At 41.4% G+C, this 22,889-nt stretch overlaps 1 protein-coding gene across 1 annotated transcript in view; it reads right to left on the reverse strand.

The window, feature by feature from the left end:
* The window catches only part of LOC145341447 (guanylate cyclase soluble subunit beta-2-like), a 55,970-nt gene that overhangs the window by 29,017 nt on the left and 4,064 nt on the right, over positions 1-22,889 (reverse strand). The window contains exons 4-8 of the mRNA XM_080186401.1: positions 21,629-21,789; positions 18,863-18,962; positions 3,151-3,371; positions 1,859-1,961; positions 1,433-1,536 (exon numbers count right to left, since the gene is read on the reverse strand). Coding sequence (XP_080042527.1) covers positions 1,433-1,536; positions 1,859-1,961; positions 3,151-3,371; positions 18,863-18,962; positions 21,629-21,789 — 689 coding nt within the window. The remainder of the gene's footprint in view (positions 1-1,432; positions 1,537-1,858; positions 1,962-3,150; positions 3,372-18,862; positions 18,963-21,628; positions 21,790-22,889) is intronic.

Raw genomic sequence — 22,889 nt, forward strand, 5'->3', positions numbered from 1 at the left:
AACTTCGTTCCTGCCCTTCTCGGTATTTACTATTTGTCACGTTTTAAATCATTCACAACTTTGAAACTGTACTCCCTACAGCCTGGACCAAATCATTTGTATATCGGAAGCTCCGCGGTTAATCCCTAAAACATCCTCAAAAATCTTGGGTTAGACCAAAAGAAAATCAGTCAGATATTTATTGTTGATTGCTGCCCCATGATTCACACGTGAGCAAAGGTTTGAATTCTCTTGTGATAGTCAAATAGGCTGCCAACATTTGCTATCAGGACATGAAAAATGGACACTCAAAGAAGGTACATTCTGGTGCTCAAAACACATGGAACCTATCCAGCTAAAAGTCAATGGGGGCAATTTTCTGGCCTCACCATGCAATCTGTGCCAATCCTAGAAAATTGCATTTGGGTCTAGAAATAGGTTTTGCACCAATGCCAAATGGTTTATAATTGTCTCAATCCCTTTCTGCTGGCACAAACTGGATTGAGCCCAGAAAGGGTGAAAGGCTGAATAGAATATTTAATATAGCAGTTAAATACACTTAGCACCTTCAACGCCAGGTTCTCACAACTCCAGGGATCTTCTGACCCTCAGGCATGGCATGCACCTAACAAGAATCACTACTGGACTCCACTTGTGGAGATCACACATGATGGCCACATTATGGGGCTCAGAGGCCATTGGGGCCCCTGGGAGTCTGGGACAGGCTGGGCAGTGCCCATCTGGCAGTGTCCTCCTGGCACACTGGCAGTGCTGGTTGGACACTTCCAGGTTGCCACTGTCGGTGTGGCAGAGCCAGTACCAAGGGGTGGGGCCTGAGTGGGGCATGAAGGGGGAGGCATGACTGAGGCCATGAAAGGAGACCCAATGGAAGGATCCCAATGCCAGCGATCCATATGTGGCAGGTTGGTGGGAAACATGCCAGCAATGAGGGTGGGGGGGCGGTCCTGATGTTCATGAGGGAGGGAGGGGGTCTCTCAGTGCACTGTGAGATCGGGCTGCCTTTTCAAAATGGCACCTGATCACTGTTCAGCTGGACTCAATGGTGTATTCAGGCCTTGTGCCTCCCAGAACCGGCATGCAACTCACCACTCTCCCAAAAAAATTATGGGAAGATTGCAGTCCTGTTCCCATCAGATAGAATGGCATGTATCACTCCAGGTTTTTCACTTGGGCTGAAAATTTCCCATCTCCCCCCACCGTGGGAATCGTCTCCAATAAGATAGAATATTTAGTGGACCATTAAAGGTTCATTGAACTTGAGTGGGAATTTCTGATCTAAGTCCTGCCCCAAGTCAGTTTTTGGGAAAATTCCACACAATGTTTTCAGGAGAGAAAGGCAAGAACTGAGTGAAAAATAGAGTTTAATCATATTTACACAGGCCCCCATATATCAATAACACTTTTTAAAAGAACAAATAGTCTAAAGACCCACCTCTTCATTGAAGACAATGTGGAAAGGAAAAGAATTACAAAATGTTTTTATATCAACCCACAGTCTCTCAGGGTAGACTGGTTCAAAACCTCTTAATAGTTTGCCTATGAAGAAAAACAAAATATAACGTGCAATTCCATACCTTTATGTTCATGACTGATGATGTGCAGACATTTGAATTTACAATTACAGGATTATAAAATTATCTGAATTGTTCTGGCACTTTACAGAATCACCATACAGAGTTCTGTGTGTGTATGGTACTGAAAGCTGTTTCTTTCCCAACTAAATAAGAGTTACTGCATCTCATGGATTCATATTTGCAACAAAGTTCTTGACACATGGATAATCAAGGTGCCACAAAAGTAAAGGCTTTGAGCCCTTTTGTTAGTTTAAATACTCTGTACCAATTTTGGAAATGATTACCTTTTCCCAATTTGACAATCCCACGAACTGTTTCCCAATGGTTTTTCCTGACAGGAGATCCAGTTGCTCTGTTTCTAATCCTGTTCATTGCTCTTTCCAAATCCTGAAACACACAATTTTACATTATGTACATTATAAATGATTTCATTTAGTTTTTATATACTTATGCATGTTTACCAATCCTATACTTATAAAGTTCAATGGTATCACTTTAAGGCCACATGAATGTTAAAAAATACAACCTAAATGTGGTTTATAGAAGCATAAGGAAAAATGAATGTTGAATCAGAGAAGGATATGTTTAGAATGGTGACTAAAACATTAGTCAAACAGATAGATTTTAATGAAAGAAAAGGGAATGAGCTTTGTGCCTAGATAGCTGAAAGTGTGGCTGTCATTGGTAGTGTTAAGCTGGAGATGAAGTGCGAGGAGGTGCAGATGTAAGAGTTACCAGAGTTACAGAAACAGTAAATTCAAAGATAAGCTGGGGAGATTGCAGACGTGGGATGAGATGAGGTCGGGGAGATGTAAACATACAGATGACAATTTTAAACTGAGACACTGAGGAATTAAGAGCCCATGTAAATTAGCAAAAATGGGGAATTAGTGACAGGATTTAGTAACAGGTTAGATATTAGATGAGCTGAAAGTTTCAGACAGGAGGAACGATGAGGATGGGGAACTGACTGGGAATGCAGTGCATTGGTTGAATTTCAGGATTATTGAAGGTGTTAGCAACAGAAGTGGATGCATAGACAGACCATATTACTGAGAAGCAAGAAAGTCAAGTTTTTGTATTAGGAGAATTATGGGGTTGAAAATTCATTCAAGATCAAATAGAATGCTGATTTCGTAAATGGTCTGGTCCAACCTGAGACATGATGTGGAGATGCCAGTGTTGGACTAGAGTAGGCACAGTAAGAAGTCTCACAACACCAGGTTAAGACACCTGAGACATTGGATGAAGAGGAGGTTGGAGTTAGTTGTACATATACAGAGTCGTGATAGGACTGAAGCTGATGGCTTTGATCTCTTCAATTGGAGAAAATTGTGTCTTATACAAGACAGGATATTGGACATGCAGCATAACAGCACAGACACCGCAAAGAGGCTCAAGAGAGATAGTGGAAATGTAGAACTGGGTGCACACGGAAGCTGACACCGTGTGAACAACATTGCCAAGAGAAATCATATATATATATGGAAGTGGAGGATTCACAGTGGAATCTTGCAGGACTCATCAATACTGGCTATTACTGTAATAGTAAGAATATTTAAATGTTGCAACATACCAATTTATTTAGCTGCTTTTCACTTTGTTTGCATGTATCAGACAGATACTGTGGCTTTGCAGACAATCTGCTGCGTCGTTTTTGTGTATATGCTGGCTTCTGAGTTACCAGAAAAACAACATGCTCCTTTTTACCCGTTCGTTCCTCCTCTTCCATGTGGCTCACAATTTCCATTGTGATTTCGCTATTAAAGAAGTCCATAGCCACTGCTCCAAGTATACCTATTAAAGATAAATGGATCCATATTTAATATTGTGAAGGTTATTAAAACTGGCAAAGCAAACAAAATTCCAGAAAGAAAAAACTAAAAATCATTAATGGGATTCCTTTGAAGGTGTACTGCATAATGCAAGACCCAATAAAAGTAATGCAAGTACTTTCAACATATAACGCATAGCCTGAGTTTAAGGATACTTACAGTATTAATGTACATTTATTTTCTCTGGTCAATAAAAATATACATTGTAATCTGAGAATTGCAGAGATTGAAATGCCAACAAGACATTCATTATGAGATGGACAGGTCAGATCTCATCAAAGGGCAACAAAGATAAATCAGCAAGGGATTTGAAAAAGTATTTTCAGTTTTGTATTCCTCATTTTCTCACTTGCAGTCAAATGCCATTTTACATGGCAATGGCTTCATTAATTTCCTGAGCAGTAAGTTGAAATTTACCCCATGATCCCAAATTCCACATTTGGTTTTTATTCAATTTTCATTGACTTAGAACTTGCTAGAGCAGAGCATCTCTCACAGCATGTCCCATTAGTCTGACATGCTCCTGGACTCCTCAACTCAAATATAGAGCTGGTGGAAGTGCGAGCTGGTGACAATATGGTGAGAGAAACAGGGCATCTAGTGAACAATAGGATAACCAGTGAGATTTAAAGATTTAGAAAGAAATTGGACTGACTGAGGAAGTGAGTGAATTTGAGTGGCTGAATGAAATGTCAAATCACATACAGGCTGGCCCAGACATGTTCAGGTGGCCAATGACAGGGCCATGGTGGATTCTGAGGGCCAACGATGCGGGTGTCGCAGGGCTGGCCAGCGATTGGGAGGCTGGCGGTGTGGGGCCAATGCGCATGCACCCATCTCAGCGCTGACAGATTGGTGCATGCCCAGTGGCCTGCTCAGCACTGGGCTCCCGGCCTTACTAGCAGGAATAGGCCTCACCCCCTGATTTTCAATGTGATTCACAGTAGGACATGGTGTGGTGCACAGATTTGGGAGATTCAGTTCGAAAATCCCACTGAAAAAAAGCAGTTTTCAGGGGGCGATTTTATCATTGTGTTGCACCCATTTTCGGACGTGAAAACATGGTAAAGTCGGGTGTGAGGTGAATAGTGCAATCCGCACCTGCATCCACAGAGATTCCCACTTTACCAAGGCCCGAAAATGGTTGCACGCATTTAAATTGGCATAATGGACTGGACGCCCAATCTTACCTACACTTCCACCTTTACCATCACATTTGCCTGTCCAGATTCAGCATGAAAAAGACATGCTCGGCAAAGATCTGTTACAGGCGCTCCAGCTTCTGAAGAGATATGTTCAGAGCTTCCAATGGCTCTCTGACTCAGATCGGTGGTGGGGGGAGGGAGGTGGATCAGATCATTCTCTGATTGGGAGGAAGGGGAGCAGGAGGGCCAGATTGTTCCCTGGTCAGGGCTGGAGGGGACAGGGAAGAGGGAGGGCCAGGTCATTATCTAGTGGGGGGAAGTGGGAGCAAAGGGACAGGAGTAGAGGGATCCACTCCCAGTCTGCGGGTGATCTGCGGGGGGCGGGGATCAAGGGGTCCACTGCCACTCTACAGGCGATCGGTGGGGGGGGTGGTTGGCAATGTGAGGCAAGGGGTTTCGATCTGGGTAGCGAAGGATGCATGGATAATGGGGACAGTTATGTTGAGGAGGTGGGGCAATATCTGTGGGGACAATCACTCTTGGGCCTCTTTATCCGCTTTTTGGGGCCTAGGAGTGATGTGACAAGGGCGCGTTTTTCAAATTTTTTTTCACTGTGCTTGCGCATTTGAAGGCTCCAATCAGGGCAGCAGCATTTCAGGCATGATAAGCCCCGCCCACTGCGTGGTGAAGACTTGCAATTATTTTTTCAGACTAAGTGTGTAAGGGGCCACTTGTGAACAGGTTTCCAAGTCGAATCTGAATTGCATCCAGATTCAGCACTTAGAATCAAAATGGTAAAATAAGGCCCCTATTATAACAATATTTCACAACCAGAAAGGATAAAACTACACTTCTAATTTCACTTTCTAGGCAAGGGAGGTTGATTGGTAAGTAGTAATAATTACCACATTATTAATTACTTGTGGATCTAATGAGCAATTAATGTGAAATTAATATGTGGTTGCAGCAATGTCATGAAAGTGAGGTTGGTCATGAAAATCAAGAGCTGTTTTTGCAAAGATAAATTGCAGCGGTGTAAATCAACAGCAACATGTAGAGATTTGTCATTCTGTCTCATCAAATGTTTCCAGATGATTTGTACATTAATACCAGGTTAATAGGTTAATAAATCAAGAGTGGGAGGGTACAGACTTTGCAAAAGAAGCAAAAGTGATGACACAGCAAATGATTCAGGTCTGGAGTGCATTGTGGTGGAGGCATGTTCAATCGAGGCATTAAAGAAGGCATTACTTAAATAGAAACAGTATGCAGGGGTGTGGGATAAAGGCAGGGAAATGACACAAAGTCAAGATGCTCTTTTGGACCAACAGTAAAGATGATGCCAAAAGCTGTCTTTCTACACTCTAACAATTCTGTGATTCTGCAATTGAGTTGTGTTATTAACACATCTTTATTTTTCCATCAAATTCTCTCAATTACCACAAAAATGGGTACTGCACAGCTGCATTTATGGCCCAGAGTATCTGTGGAACTTACACCTACCATGTGAACACCATTGAATGGTGCAATGGAAAAAGGAAGTTATGGAGTAAGGGACTTGCATTATTAATTGCATCACTCCATATGTAATGTAACTTAACCTCTTATTGGAATCAATATTATTATGATTATTCCCAATTTTAAATTCTGCTACCAATCAGACAGAACAGGAAATAGAGAACTCTTTACTAACTCTGATTGCTAGGCTTGGGGATCTTGATCAGCATAACAATTTAGTAGGATATGGAGATTGGTTAATAAAATAATCCGGCAACTATGCCACCAACTGGGAAGAATCCTGGCAAAAAAGTGAGTTCATTTGCAATTTCCTGTGCAGAAATGAAGTCTACGTCAGAATCTAAATTGCAATGAGGTGACACTAATATAGCATTGGTGTTAACTTCAGGGCTTCAACTACCACTACAGCAAAGAAATCACACCTGTCACAACAATGGGAAATTGTAACTGAGTGGTATGTACAATAACTTTAGCAGCTAACAAAAAACATGCTGAACTACTTGAAATTTACTGTTTTTTAAAGACAACAATCTACGGTGACCAAAGATGTCTGTCACCAGTCACCTGATGTCTAGCATTGTTAGTGGACTACTTCTGAATAGTTACTATATGGATTATACTGCAACTATGTCCTGACATGCTGCTCACGGAGTATCACATCTGGTGGTGTCAAGGTCCAAATCAACTGTAATCTTATCAAGGGAATGGGGATATATAACCAACAGCCACTCAAACCTCTTGTGTAGGGTGAAAGAAGCCTATTTACTATTGTTTTCCACTATCTTCAAACATGTCAAAATGTTCTGAGATTATCAAAATATGATTACTTGTTCTACAATATATAGAAAATATACAGCAAGCAGGACTTTAAGAATTGGTATTGCCAAGCAGAATCAGAGGAATGTGGAGAAGCTGCTATTGGAGCAGTAAGGAATCATTCTCTCTTTCTTAAGAGAAGTAAATCCCTATCTCTATAGTCAAAAAATCCAGCATAAGAGATAGTGAATGTTCATCAGACAGAACCAAAGGAGAAGCGCATTGATTTCTGGAAGACAGATCACAGATTTTTTTTTAAAGTAATTGTTTGCATGAAATGTGGTTACACGGACTTCAACTCAACTCTGCAGTTTTAAAAGGAAAAGCTAACTGAAAATAGCCACAGCATTAAATAATCTACCCCTCAGGGACTTAGTCATTTATTCTTTTAACTTTTATTTTGGACTCTAACTTTTCTTATTTCTGATGTCTATGTGTGTCATCATAATTTTTCTATCTTGAGTTTAGTAGCTAATAACTTTGACCAAAGAAAATGTTGTGATTGGCTCTTTATTTTTCACTGCCTGAATAAAATATATAATAAAATATAAGATGATAAAAAATACAGTTGGATTTGGAAAAGGCATCCACAGAGAAAATAAACTTTCAAAACGTTTTGTTGTGACCAATTGAAGAGGCTGAATAGAGGGCAGCAAGTTGATGCCTCCTCACCTAATTGTAACACATTGGTCTCGACAAGATCCACAGTTTGCTGTAGACTGCATTCTTTCCAATTCACCACAATTCCACAATCATAGAATGCTACAATCCAGGAGGCCATTCGGTCAATCGAGCCTGCACCGACTCTCTGACAGAGCATCTTACCCAGCTCCTATACCTGTAACTCCACATATTTACCATGCTAATTCCTCTAACGCACAGATCTTTGGACATTAAGGGGCAATTTATCTTGGCCAATCAACTCAATCTACACAGCTTTGGACTGTGGGAAGAAACCAGAGCTTCCAGAGGAAACCCATGCAGACGCAAGGAGAAGGTACAAACTCCAAACAGTCAAACCTTCATTGTGAGGCAACAGAGCTAACCACCATATCATCCTCATACAATGGTCTATTCTAACTAGAAATGCAAGAAAATATTGGATAAAACTGACAGATAGACCTTGTTGTGGAAAACTGTGAGGGCATCCACTTTGGACCTCCAAGGGATAGATAATTGGAGCACTTTCTAAATTGTGGTAAGCTACAAACTGTGGGTAAGCAAATAAGTTTAGGGGTCCAAATACAGGAACCACTTAAAGTTAGTGGATAGCTGCAAAAAATAATTTATCAGATGAATGGAATGTTGGCTTTACCCTCAAAGACGTTGAAATTTAAACAGCTGCAAATTACATTACAGCTGTGGTGAGCTCCAGTTAGATCCTATCTGCAATCCTACCTACGCTCAATTCCGGATCCCTCGTCTCCAAAAAGATACTGACTTGGAGACAGTGCAACACAGATTCATCAGAATGATATCAAAATGAAATAATTATAAGGACTGGTTTCAGAGACTATGCTTTGATTCCCTTGAGATCTGAATTTTAAGGGGTAATTTAATTGATTAAACAATTTGATAGGGTGGGAGAGATATTTCCTCTGGTGGGTGAATCCAGGACAAGGGGACTTCACCTGAATATTACAGCTGGCTTGTTCAGCTATTGTTTGCATCAAGGCGAGTGGAAATCTGGAAGTCTCCCCCACAAAAGTTTGCTTAAGGCTAGATCAGCTGAAAATTTTAAAATTGAAATTGATAATTTTTTTGCTTAGAAGGGATGTTAATGCTTACAGAACTAAGGCAGGTAGGTGGAATTAAAATACAGATCAGCATGACCTAATAAAATGACAGAACAGGCTCTAGAGTTTGAATGCCTTATTCTGATTCTTACTTTCCTAAGTTATCAACTAGAGGGTGAAATTTATGCAGCATAAACCTCAGACCTCATCCAGCCCTGGGATTTTCCAGTGCCGCTGCTGAATGCTAAATTCTCCATTCTCGTTGGCAGCACAGCAGAAACGAGTTCGGAGAACCCTGTACATTGTAAATGACAAATACAATCTGCCTCTTGGTCCATCTCCATCATTCCTCAGATTTCATATGCAAACAGATGGCAGTCAGACTTCACCACAGCCTGCCTCAATCTATTTGTCACACTGCTTGTCTTACATTCAGTATTATATGAGAAACCAACTCAAGTTAAATGTTGTCCCAACCAAAGCCATTGGAGTCAATTTTCTGGTGCCACACACCCCAGGACTTGCCATGGAACGGACGAAAAGTGTGACAGACCACTTAAGGTACCATTGAACTCGGATAGGAGTTTCCAGTCTTACAAAGAACAACACAGCACAGGAACAGCCCCTTCGGCCCTCCAAGCCTGAGCCACTCATGAGTCCAACTAGACCATTTGTTTGTATCCCTCTGTTCCCAGGCGGTTCATGTGGCTATCTAGATAAGTCTTAAACAATCCCAGAGTGTCCACCTCAACCACCTTGCTTGGCCATGCACTCCAGGCCCCCACCACCCTCTGTGTAATATACATCTGTGTTGAACCTTGCCCCCCTCACCTTGAACTTGTGACCCCTTGTGTTCGTCACCTCCGACCTGGGAAAGAGCTTCCCACTGTTTACCCTTTTCTGTGTCCTTCATAATTTTATACACCTCTATTAGGTCGCCCCTCATCCTCTTTCTTTCCAGAGAGAACAACCCCAGTTTACCTAGTCTCTCCTCATAGCTCTTGGGGCAGATGTAACCTGAAAACCCCACCTCTACCACAAGGTATGTACCCAATTCACTGATTCCATCTTTCTCCTTGGCCACTGTCTGAGCCAAAACCAGACTATTCACAACCTCCACATTTTATTTAACCCTGAGCCAATTTTCTCAGTAATATCCTCTTTGTCACTGAAACAGCCTACTTCAACATCCATATTATCAGTCATTTCCACCCAACTTTAGTACAACACAGCTATTGGTAAAACTCTCAGGACAGGATTCTGTAATCCCATTCATTCCTTCCCAGCTGCCAGCGAAAATGGAGAATTTGCTCCATCCACTGTAGCAGCACCAGAGAATCCCAGCAGTGGATGAGGTCAGAGATTCCCGGCACAGATATTGTTATTTCTTTACTACTTTTGAAAAACTTTTAAAAGTCAAATGAACCATTTTTTTAATACCCAAATTAAACAGGAAGTTATTTGGACATTACTGTAATTGTTTTGTTTGCCACATATAACTAATGTTCCAAGTAAAGCAAAAAAAAGACATGAAATAGAGTTCAACAAAAAAAGATACCCAATTTAATTCTCAGTTAAAATCTGTGATAGGAGAAATAATAAACCGTACTGATGAATATTAGTCAATTAATTTAACTTTTATAATTTTTGATGTTTCTTATGGTCCTATCTGCTACCACTGCACTCCAAAGGAAAACTGTTTATTTTTTATAAAAATGTTATAATTTATAAAAATTTTTATAAAAAATGTTATAAAACCGACGGTGCAGAGGGACCTCGGGGTCCTTGTGCATAAGTCGCAAAAACCCAGCTTGCAGGTGCAGCAGGTGGTCAGGAAGGCGAATGGGATGCTGGCCTTCATAGCGAAGGGGATTGAATATAAAAGTAGGGAGGTCTTGCTGCAGCTGTATAGGGCATTGGTGAGGCCGCAGCTGGAGTACTGTGTGCAGTTTTGGGCGCCGCACCTGCGCAAAGATATTTTGGCCTTGGAGGGAGTGCAGAGGAGGTTTACTAGGCTGATACCGGAGTTGAGGGGGTTGAGCTATGAGGAGAGGCTGAATAAACTGGGCTTGTACTCGTTAGAGTTTAGAAGAATGAGGGGAGATCTCATTGAGACGTATAAGATGATGAATGGGATGGATAGGATAGAGGTGGAAAGACTCTTCCCGCTCAAAAAAGACAATAGGACTAGGGGGCACAGCCTCAAGATAAAAGGGGGGCGGTTTAGAACGGAGTTGAGGAGGAACTTCTTCACTCAAAGGGTGGTGAATCTCTGGAATTCTCTGCCCGTTGAAGTGGTGGAGGCTGCCTCGCTAAATATTTTTAAGACGCGGGTTGATGGGTTTTTGATAGGAGAGGGGATTAAGGGTTATGGGGAGAGGGCGGGAAAGTGGAACTGAGCAGCGACAGATCAGCCATGATCTTATTGAATGGCGGGGCAGGCTCGAAGGGCCTACTCCTGCTCCTATTTCTTATGTTCTTATGTTCTTATGTTAGTCTCGGAAACTATCTGAAATAGTGTTCAAATCAGTATGTTAAATGCATTAAACATTCTGCAGCCTGATTTTCCTTAATCTTTTTACCTCAACAAGAGCTTCCTAATTTATTCTTTGAAACCCTTTGTCTGAAACATCAAACAGTAATAATGAGGTTAATTGAATGGAAATGAATTCAAGGTAAAGTCTCTGCACCCATTATTTCACTCTGCGTGGAATGCTTTTATCAATAAGTTATTTGAGCAATGGTTTGAATTCTGTTTTCTCAAAGTAAAATGGACTGGGAAGGCCACAAAATGTCAAGAACTTTTTCTCTTAGTTGAACTATCTTTACTCAGCATTGCACCACTCACCTCCACCACATTCCTGCTCTCTTCAAAGTCCAAAGTGTCAACATTCATTAGAACAATTGGTGCTTGAAATTACAGTGTGATTATCACATTCATATGCATTTCATCTCTCTGATATTTAACAGATGTGTTAACCCATTGATTTTAAATGAATCCATCAAAACAGTAGATAAAGGAATTGCATAGGATGTTATGTTTGCACAATGTGATTTCAAGGCCTCAAAGTATTGTTGCTGGCACATGCAAATGTCCTTTGTTATAGAATTGATCTACATTTATAGCAATATCACTCTGCTTTCATTAAAAATAACTTGCAGCACAAAATTAGTTGAGAGATCTTGTGGCTCAGTGGATAAAGTCTCTGCCCTGAGCCAGAAGCTCTGGTTTCAAGTCCAACTCCAGGACCCACTGGCCAAGGAAGATGTGTCCATAAAACGTCCAAAGAAGTGAAGCATCAATCTGCAAATCCTTCCAAGATGTGCCAATGGCAGGATGTAAGAGTGAGACAGATTCCTGGTCAGCCATGTGATGGAAAGAAACTTTAAACCTCTTCCATCACAACCCATAGCTCCAGACTATAACATGCATGTAACAGTGTTGGAGTCCTCAGGGGTGGGGGGTGGGTGGAATCAGTCTGCTCAGATGGCTGAACGGTTGGTGTGCATCAGATTGTTGCCACGAGCATGGTGTTTGATTGCTATTCTGGCTGGGGTGGATTTGGGAGCTGCCTTCTTGCCCTATCGGTGATGGAGATTATGATGCTGTACATTGGACGTTCCTTAGAATAGAGAACTGAAAAAGAAGCTATGAATCAGCAGCTTCCCCAATTTGATTTACCACTTTAACATTTTCATCAGTTTTTGATTCCAAACATTACTCATAAATGTGCCTATGATTGTTTTGCTTTACTGAGAGAACTTCACAGCATTTTTTTCCCTATGACAATCAAAGTATGAAGTTGAAGCGCTTGGATAAATGAATGCATTCAGGTTGCACTGTGAGCACTTCAAATATCAGCAGTTTTGATTTGATTTTCGACTTGAAGTCAATGGAAGTAAAAATCGAGCGTATAATGGTTATCAATCAGCAATGCCAAATTTACATAATAAAAATAGAATACTGCAAGTGCTGCAAGTCTGAAATTAAAGGGAAAATGCTGTAAAAGTTCAGCACATCTGGCAATATGGATTGGGAGAGAAATAGAGTTAAAGTTTCAAGTCAAATATGACTCATTTTCAGAATGAAGGGAGGCAGACCTACAGGGCTTGTTCAGCATTTTCTATTTTTATTTATGCCAAATTTACACTTGATGATAAATGGAAAATCCATCTTCTAAATATCAATGCACATAGCAACTTAAAGCAGTCAGAATATTATCAATCAGTTTTCCCAACTTAAAGCCAAAGGCATCTAAAATTGTATTCCATTTAAATATGAGTGAATATTTTCTTTAACCTCATCCCACACTTATTAAGGGACAGCAATCCAAAAAGAGAATATCCTTATTTTTTCTGACAGCCTTTGTCAATGTAGAGAGGCAATGTTCTCAGATATAGAAAGAGGTTTGTGATTAGAACATAGAACATAGAACATAGAACATTACAGCGCGGAACAGGCCCTTCGGCCCACAATGTTGCGCCGACCAGTCTTATTTTTAAAAAAAACATTGACCCACTAATCTAAACCAATCCCTTTTCGTCCATAAACCTATCCACCAATCTCTTAAACGCCCCCAAACTAGGCGCATTTACAACTGCAGCAGGCAGGGCATTCCAGTCCCTCACCACCCTCTGGGTAAAGAACCTGCCCCTGACATCCGACCTATAACTACCCCCCCTTAATTTAAAGCCATGCCCCCTCGTGCTAGCTGGGTATGTGAAAGATTTCATACTTGTCCATTTGGCATCGAAGTTGAGTTGCTGATGAAGAGGTTATATACACTCCAAGGTCAAAACCATGTGCTAGAATCAAGAGAGACTTCAGCAATTTAAGTACAAGGTTGTTCACATTGCTGGATGAACAGTTCAGATTTACCTTTAAGGCTACTGAGGTTGGACAAGAAGGGTCTATGCTAGAGAAGAAAGCTGAATCATTTGTTCAATTTCTAGTGGTATTTTCTAGAACTACAGAGTTCTAGGGACATGGCAAGTGAACCAGGCAAAGATTCAGATTTGGAGGACACCAGGCAGAGGGTCAAGGCAAGACAAGAGAGTGGGAGAAGTGTCCACGTAGGGTCTATGTTGCTATGAGAGATGAACTACGCAATTGGGAATGTGCTCAGACTTACAGTGCAACAACCGTATAAGACATAGAATGGTTCATTGAGGACTGGGCAGTATGAAGCAGAACCTGAGAATCAAAATTTGGTGGCCTCGAATGGAGAAGGACCCAGAAAAAAAATAGTCAAATCGCATCATGGATACCAAGCTGTTCACTGACCCAACCTACATGAACCAATATGCAGCGCACGATTGCCAGCTGGACTGTGGGAAGATTTAGGTTTTTTTCTGAGGTCTGTCTCCATCAGCAGAGACAATTCTGATTGTGAATGAGTATTACTATGAGTATGTTGTGATGGAGTCTGCAACAATAGGGAAAATAATGGCAGCATTGTCTGAGATATTTGTGAAGCATGTTCTATCTGTATTTTCTACTCAGACAAGAGCCTGTAATTTATCTCATAGATATTTTCTGATTACATGCAAGTCACAAGGATTCACTATCACAGAGTGACATCAAAATGACTACATACTAAATGGAGAGGTGGAATGTCAGAACCAGCCCTTAGAGATGCTGACAAGAATTGCCCAGGTTGAAGGAAAAGGAGGTATTTCTGTCATATGTGCTTTGAACAGGGCAACTCCACACATTATGTTATGTTAGGGAAGGACCCAGCAGAGTTGCTGCTCGGATGCAACAATCTGCACTAAGATGCTGGAGGTCAAAGATGTAAGTGGTCATCAAAAGGTTTGAGACTACGATGCTGAGAAGGGCATGTTGAAATTTTAAGCAGATTGAAGTAGGGATGCCAGAAAATAATGTGATGCAGTGTTGGTTAGAATCAGGACTCCAAGCAAGATAGAAGACACTGTTTCCTCCGAAATTGTGCAATGTCATCTCCAAGATTGGAAATAGGGTGACTGGTCACAAGGGGACCAATGTGACAGAAATACATTTCATGTCAAGAATATTAGCTTTGTGGTAGTGCTGTGATGCAGAGTCCAGAGTCCAAAGTAAATTGATTTCAGATCATGATAAGTAGATGATGGAACAAAAATTGCAGGTCAACATTGAGGTATGGTTCAAAATTCTGGTCTATTCAACACTTCAACTTTCTGGCACCTGGACCAAGAACCTGAGACTCCAGATTATCTGACAGCAGGCTGATAGTTTACAATTCAGAGGCATAAATGATGACTCCTGAAAGGAAATTGATATCCCTAAATCCAGGGATACTAACAGGAATTTCTGAGATGGCATCATTTAGTGGGTACTTCAAGGTGCTAAGATGGGGAATAAAATACCATCTAACCCAGCGCCTGAGTATTTCAGATGGCAAAATCATACCCCTCCGAAGGATGTTCTCCACCAACACTAGCCAGCTCACAGCCATTCCATGCTCAAATAAGCATCAATTGGCTGCAGGTGGGAATCCCATTCCTCACTCAGGGCAGAGAGAAGAGGCCTAGAAGGATGGAAAGTGCTGGAGGAGAAACTAGGGGAGGACGGGGTGGGGAGAGAGGGAGGTGAAGTAGAAATTGAGTCTGGGCACGAAACAGCCCATCTAAGGGCCTCAATTGGAGCAAGGATGGGTGGCACCTTAGAGGCTTTGTCCACCCCAGCATAAAATCACTGTGAGGGTGGGACAGGAGAATGGGGGCGGCAGGGGAGGGGTGCAACGGATGGGTAGTGACCATGAAATTCAGGCTCAGATTACTCTGACCAGAGTAATACATTGATGTTGAAAACAGACACAGTTCTGATTCACAAGGCAATAGATGGATATGGATCTGTTGGCAGAGCAAGAGTATGAATTCTATTTGTCTTCAATGGCAGTGTAAATTGTGGAGGCTGAATGCACTAAACTATCTTATCTCATTCCCACATTATTTTCCACATCAGCAATATCAATCAATAAATGTGCAATGGAAAAAGATTGCATCCCACCTCCGCACCTCCAAAGTTAAGGGCAAGGTACAACATTGCAGAAAAGGAGGTTTAACTCAATCACACAGCATTATGCTTAACTGCTGACACTGTGTCAAAGACTGAAGTTTCTTTTCCATTTCCAAACACCAATTACCTTCAAAAAAGATTAACTGAAACCCATTTGACATAATTTCGATTAGATCAAGTCCATCTAATTTTTCAAGGTACCTGTTGCTCTTTTCTGATTTTACTAAAAATGCAAACATTCAGGGTAATTGTTTGACATTCTGGGCTGCGAAGGACATTCACATGCTTTAAATGCACATTGGAAATGCTGGGATGATTCTTTTATTTAATCTAATGTTCAGAAAATTATGCACTCCAACCTTCCAAATTTTCAATATGACTCACCAATGGACAAGGAAAGTGACCCAATTCTCAAATACTGAGTATTTGTCAATACTCAGTTGCCTTTCATTAATCATATTTGATAATTAGAAACTTTGGCTGTGATTCTCCCAAATCGCTCAAAGTGCCTAAGTCATTGACATTAGCAGCGGCTTTGAGGCTCTATCATCCCCGCCAGCCTGGGTGTCCTGATCTCCACATTGCTAAACTTGCTCCCTTCCCAGCCATAACAGAAATGGTAACCCACCACTCCTGCTGATCAGGGGAGCAGCACCAGCCCCTCATCACAGAGGGGCATCTCCACCAAACACCAACTGCTCATCACAGAGGGGCATCCTCTGCCAAGCATCAACCCCTCATTACAGAGGGGCATAGTCTGCAAAGCACCAACCCCTCATTACAGAGGGGCATCCTCTGTCAACCACGGAAAGATCAGGTCAACCCTACCCCACCACCACACACACACACACACACACACACACACACACACACACACACACACACACACACACACACACACACACACACACACACACACACACACACACCATGCGGGCATGAGGGTGACCCAATCCCCACCCCCAGCCAGAGGCATGTACAGCCCAGCCCCCACAAGAGAGACACTCCAAGATGGATCCACCTTGTAACCCCACACACCCCCACCCACTCCCAGCTCAGAGTTCCCAGTTTTAACCTTGCACTAGCACCTAACAGTAGCATGCTGACCTGGCAACTTGTACAGCGGGGAAGGCCAGAAGATAATTGCATCGCTCATGTGCCCCTCACTTGCCTCCTCGGCTCCAGGGTTCCCATCCAGACCTGATCAGAGCTGACAGGGACCAGGCCAATGGTGATGAGTTTGATACCTATCTAGGATCCCATTTTAGCTCTGATGCCCCATTCAGAAGGATGTTGGGATGCCCAGCAGCAGCAAACAGGATGGGTGAATCCCCCACTTTTATCATTTCAATTTCTTCTCCTTTCAATCAATTTTCAGCATTTTGTTGTGTTTCATTAATTTATGTACGTCTTCATTTTAAGGAAATTTTAAGGAAATACAAATCCTTTCTTAGTTAAGCTGTGTAGAATGTTTAGGAACATTTTCACAAAAACTGATATAACCACTGTAAACTGAAGTTACTACAGTAAATTTGTGGCTTAATTTATTTGAATATTTGTTCTGAGAACTAAGCCGAAAAGGATTAATTTTCCTAGTTTTTGTCCCCAGGAAGTGTCCAGCAGTTCCCAAACTAGATTCCATGGAACCCTGGGGTTGTCCTTGGCAGGGGATTCATGTGACATTATCGTGCCATCGACATGATAAGAATCTTTGGGGTTCCTTGATCCCCTTGGGAAGTCACCAGAAGTTCCAAGACTAGAAAGGTTTGGGAAAGCCTGCCTTAACCCAAGGAGCAAAACCAGTGGTGATAAAGACATGAGGACATGAGAGTCGTGATTTCTGTCATATAGGCACAGGCAGCTGCCAACATGAGATAGATCGCAGTGCTTAATTGAGCACGCAGGATTTTTAAAATTTAAGTTTATTTGTTAGTGTCACAAGTAAGCTTACATTAACACTGCAGCGAAGTTAATGTGAAAATTCCCTAGTCACCACACTTGTCTGTTTGGTTACACTGAGGGAGAATTTAGCATGGCCAATGCACCTAACCAGCACATTTTCAGACTGTGGGAGGAAACCGGGGCACCCAAAGGAAGCCCACACAGACACGGGGAGAAGGTGAGAAAAATCTATATGCCTAAGTCTGCAAAGAGGTTAGCGAGATGCATGTGATACCAGAAACACTAGAAATGGCTAATCTTGAGCACTACTTCAAGGTAATTAATGATCATCAGTCATGAGGATATAGGAACAGATTAGTCCTGAATTGACTTTACCAATGTCAGGAATCAATTCACACAATTGATTCCTGACATTGAAGACAATGCCTCGAATGATCTTGCAGGTAAAATTGTGGAATCAAATTTTTGGTGTTACTATATTCTCAATGGAAGGATGAAATACAGACAAAATTGATATAAATCAAAAATATGTCACACCATTAGGAACATGACAGCATAATCACACTCTTCAGTACTGCATCATTATGTTATCTGAAGTTGGATGTTACGTCATGTATGAATTTGTTATATAGTTGTAGATACATAAAACAGAAGATCATTGTAAAGTGGACTCACCAGCCATTGTCACATGTTGGTCCTTAATTTTAGAAATGCAACCTTGATGTCCAAAGGAAAATGATGTACAACCATGACACTGACAGTACAGAAAGAGGCCACTCATAAGTAGCCCATTGTATCTGCACCAGTCCAGGGTAATTCCATTTTCCAGCTCTTGTTCGGGTGCACAACCTCAAGTCATACACAATGTTTTTTCAATTATGTTGTTGGTGCCTCTAGCACCCTTTCAGGCAGTGAGATCCAGATGCCGATTACCTTCTAGGTGAAAAGATTTCTTCTCAACTCCCTTCTAACCCTGCTCACGGTTACCACAAACCTATCCCCCAGTTAATTTGTCCATTATCAATGTTAGAATGACAACCTGTAAGTAATACAGTCTATCCCTATCTCCCTTTTTAAACAATGACACAACAATAGCAGTTTTCTAGTCCTCCAGCATCATTCCAGTTTATAGGGAGGTTACAAAATAATGATCAGAGCCTCCATTATCTCCTCCCTTGGTTCTTTCAGTAGCCTGGTTATATATCCACTTTCAAAAATTCCAAACCTGTTCATATTTGCTTTTTCATTCCATTTAGAGTACACAAATATTTACATGTATAAAGCTATAAAAGTAATCTTATCTGAGCATTCTTACCAGGAACAATGTGACACAGTCCTCTCCTGTCAGAGTAATAATGCAGTAACATTGAACTGTCTTCAGTCTTTTCCACCCTGAAAGATGGTGCATTCATCTCCTGCATAATGTGAATTAAATACCAAATTTGAATCTCTTGTTAGATTACATTAATTCATGTCATTCCAAAATCTGTACATCTATTTAGTACAGATAATAATTTGGCTTTTAAATTAGCCTTTGTTTGGCTCACCAGTGATGCAGTGGTCATGTCACTTTGGGGTGAAATCCTCATTCACTGCTCCTTTCAATTAATAAGTGGAAAATGGTGCTCTGGGAGTGTTATTTGCATTCTAAATGCACAGAAAAGGAGGGATGTTTCACACATTTTCCCCTTGAATTCAGTAAATTATGAGAAATATTGAGGCAAATTTTCCTGTTCCATCCACCATGGGAATTGTAGCGGGGCAAGGTGCAGAGTTTGGAAAAGCCCATTGACCTTGGGCAGGATTTTTTGATTTCAGGATGAGGTGGCTGGAGAATCCCACCCACTGTGTTATACTCTACAAGTTGACCAGACCTATAATAATCATAGATGTGTTTTGGTCAGTCAGTCAAGGTATGTATAGAAAACTATTGTCAAGCCAGGCCAAGCTACTGAGCAAACACTCATTGCCCAAAATTGTTATGTAATGCATAGGCTTATCCAAATGGGACACAGCCCAGGTGCCTAAAATGTAGGTTGAGAAAAGCTGTATAGGAATTGTCAAGTGTGCATAGAGACACCGCTGTAATTTTACCAACCAAACCATACAATTTAACATTATAGAGCACTAGCTGGCTTCACGATCTGTAGATGCTTGAAATATGAAATAAAAGCAGATAATGCTGGAAATATCAGCAGGTCTGGCAGCATCTATAGCGAAAGAAAATAGAATTTATGTTTCAGGTCAATGGCATTTCATTAGAATTGGCATAAGTAAGAAATGGAATAGATTTTGCGCATTGTGAGCATGGAATACAATGTACTACACTGAAAGAAGCATATATGTAGCAAACGTACTTCTTTCAATGTCCGTCTGTTTCACACTGGGAGACCAAATGCAGATTGGCTGCTTGCTTTGCAGAGCACCTTCACTCAGTCCGCAAACATGACCCGAGCTTTCGGTAACCTCATCTTTTAATTCTCCAGTTTGCTCTTATGTTGACTTGGCTGTTCTTGGCCTACTCCGCTGTTCCAGTGAAATTCAACGTAGCTCAATGAACAGCATTTTATCATTTGATTCGGCATTTTGTAGCATTCTGGACTCAACACTGAGTTCAACAATTTCAGATCCTAATCTCTGCCTTCCAGCTCGTGCTGTTTTAGATCTTTTCTGGTGCATTTTTGTTTTTCTCTCATTTTCACCTTCAGGCAGAAGTACGTCTGCTCTAAGTATCTCTCTGTTAATTTGTTTCTTTTCTCACTCCATCACAATTTTCCTTGGCCCTGTGAGACTAGCTCCTCTGTCATTAATCTCTTACTGCCCAACCATAGACATTACTTTTGTCCATTTTCTCCCTTGCTTAAAACCTGTTCCATTTCTAACTTTTCCCAGTTCTGGTGAAAGGTAATCAATGTGAAGCATTAATTCCCTTGCTCTGTCCATTGACCTGCCAAGTATTTTAAGGTTGTTCAGTTTTTATTTTAGTTTCATGTTGTTTGCTCAGCCACTTTCAATCTATTCAGAGTTCTGGATTTCAAGATTATCTGCAGCCAAGGGTGAAGAATTCCAGCTTCTTATTTGTTGAATTTCCTTCTAAGTCCCATTAATAATCCAAACTGGTTATTCATTGTTGATGCTTCAGAATACACAAAGCCTACCCAGCTCAGGTATTGAATCACTGAGTCTGCAATAGGATTATTTAGTGCCAATCTTTTACTGGCCAGCAGAAATTGCCCTTGTAGAAAACCAGCATGGATTCAGTTGAAGAACTGGTCTCCTTAATTGCTGTAACAATCCCCTGATTCTAGCATGTCATCTTGGAACCCATTTATCCCCAAGGAACACAAATATCTTTCTCCCAAACCTTCTAAGGGAAAATGGCATGCATAGACTGTAGTTTGGTAACTATAATATAGTGAATATTTCATTCTTATGTTTTTTGTAACATTCTAAAGTAAATATTAATTGTATACGGGAATATAACTTGTAGTTTTAATGTTAGCATGTTACTAATAGTCCAGTGCTTGTTTGCAAATGGATCTATTCATGCCAGTCCTGGGGCACAATCTTACCTGCCACTTATGCCATACTCCCACTGCAGCGAGGTCGGAGAATTTGGTGGCCAGCCAAATCTCCGTTCACTGCAGCAGAATGAGACAATCCTACTGGCATGAATGGTGGTAAGATTCAGGCTCTAATGTTTATTATTATCCTAAAACAAAAAGCCAGATCAGCAGCATTTTTATACTGATTGTTAAAATTCTGGTAAATTGTATGTTTATATAAACCCTTATTGTACATTGCTGAAAGGGAAATATGTTGCCAAAACTTTCATCTTGCATTCATCAGGACAAACCCAAGAATGCCAAATTTCAAAAAAATCACAACAATTTATAATACTGGAGAAAAGGATGCTGATTGGTTGGCAAGTCAAATCTTGATTGGCCAAGGCTTTGCACCAATAGGAGTACAAAAAGCTACGGCAACATATCTCTCTCTTTTCAGCAAATATTCAAGTCCTGTACCAAGCAATTGTGCTTAACTGGCCCCAAGGAACCACAAGTAATTCCTTTATACTTGCCTGATAGGACAATGAAAGGTAACTGTGTAATGCATCAAGGTTCTCAATGAACTCCATCAGGTTACCACCCAGAGTACGGAGCATGTGATCATATCCAGATCTTTTACAAAACTCAAAAAAATACTCTCCGAATTGATTCAGCACCACAGCTGACTCCACATCTGGAGGTCACAATAAAGAAAGTTACTTGGACAAAATATTAACAGACTTTCAGCAACAATTTGCTCTGAAACAGTTACTTTAATGCAGAAAATGTCTCAAGGCATTTAAGCTTAAGGGGAGCTGGGACGAATAAGTAAACTAAAGGAACATATCATAAGAACTATGGTGGAAGAGTTAAGGGAGACTGAAAGTTCATTCAAAAGCATGAGCTGTGCAAGGGTTTTGTAAACAGGAATGATGTGGAAAGACAGTTCAGGAACAAAGTTTACCAATAGAAGTATGAAGCAAGAGTAAGGTGCATGAAAGAGCAAAGTCAAAGAACAACAAACAAATAAAAAACAAGTGTTCAAAAGCTTTAATATTTATTCTTGAAAAAAGGGACATGTGAAAGCTTTTTGTTTTGCACCCATCAGAACACTTTGCAAGAACAGAAATATAAGCGGAAAACAACCGTTTCTACTGTATGAGAAAAACTACTCTGACAATCAATTTAAGGTTATCAATCAGGCTTGCAGTGTGGCACATTGGCATGCACTTGAAGGTGAAAACAGTAATACACAGGGCCTTGTTCTTTGCAGATAGAAAGAACATGTAAACATATTGCACCCGTTTCAGCTAAATAAGTAACAGTCATTCGCTGACTCATTCTCAAGGCAATGCCTTGACCCATCAGGATCAACTGTCTGGTTTAAATTTCAAACAATGCTTGGCAGTTAACTGTCAGTCACCCAGTTCATTCTCCATGACAATGCCTCTGCCAATCAGAGTACTTGCCAACTGACCAGCATCTTATTCTCATACAGTATAGTATATTGTGGGTGGGCCTAGGGGTGAACAGAGAGGGTGTGGGGGTGTCCTGTTGCCACGGTCCTGCACGGCGACCGGTCTGGGATGGACGGAGGATGGCGACTTGGGGGGTGGTCTGCTGAAGGGTCCTGCCTCCCAGGAAGGGTGTACTGCCCCGGGGGTGGGGGGATGGGGTAGGATGTTGGGAAGGGCCTGCCAGAGGGGCCTGCCTCCTGGGGTGGGGAGATCGCCACTGCTTGGGGGGGGGGGGGGGGGGGGGGGGGGGGGTGGGAATGGGCTAGACATTGCGATG

The sequence above is a fragment of the Carcharhinus amblyrhynchos genome, chromosome 3 (genome assembly GCF_965287045.1).
Source record: "Carcharhinus amblyrhynchos chromosome 3, sCarAmb.v2.hapA, whole genome shotgun sequence".
Lineage (NCBI taxonomy): Eukaryota > Metazoa > Chordata > Chondrichthyes > Carcharhiniformes > Carcharhinidae > Carcharhinus > Carcharhinus amblyrhynchos.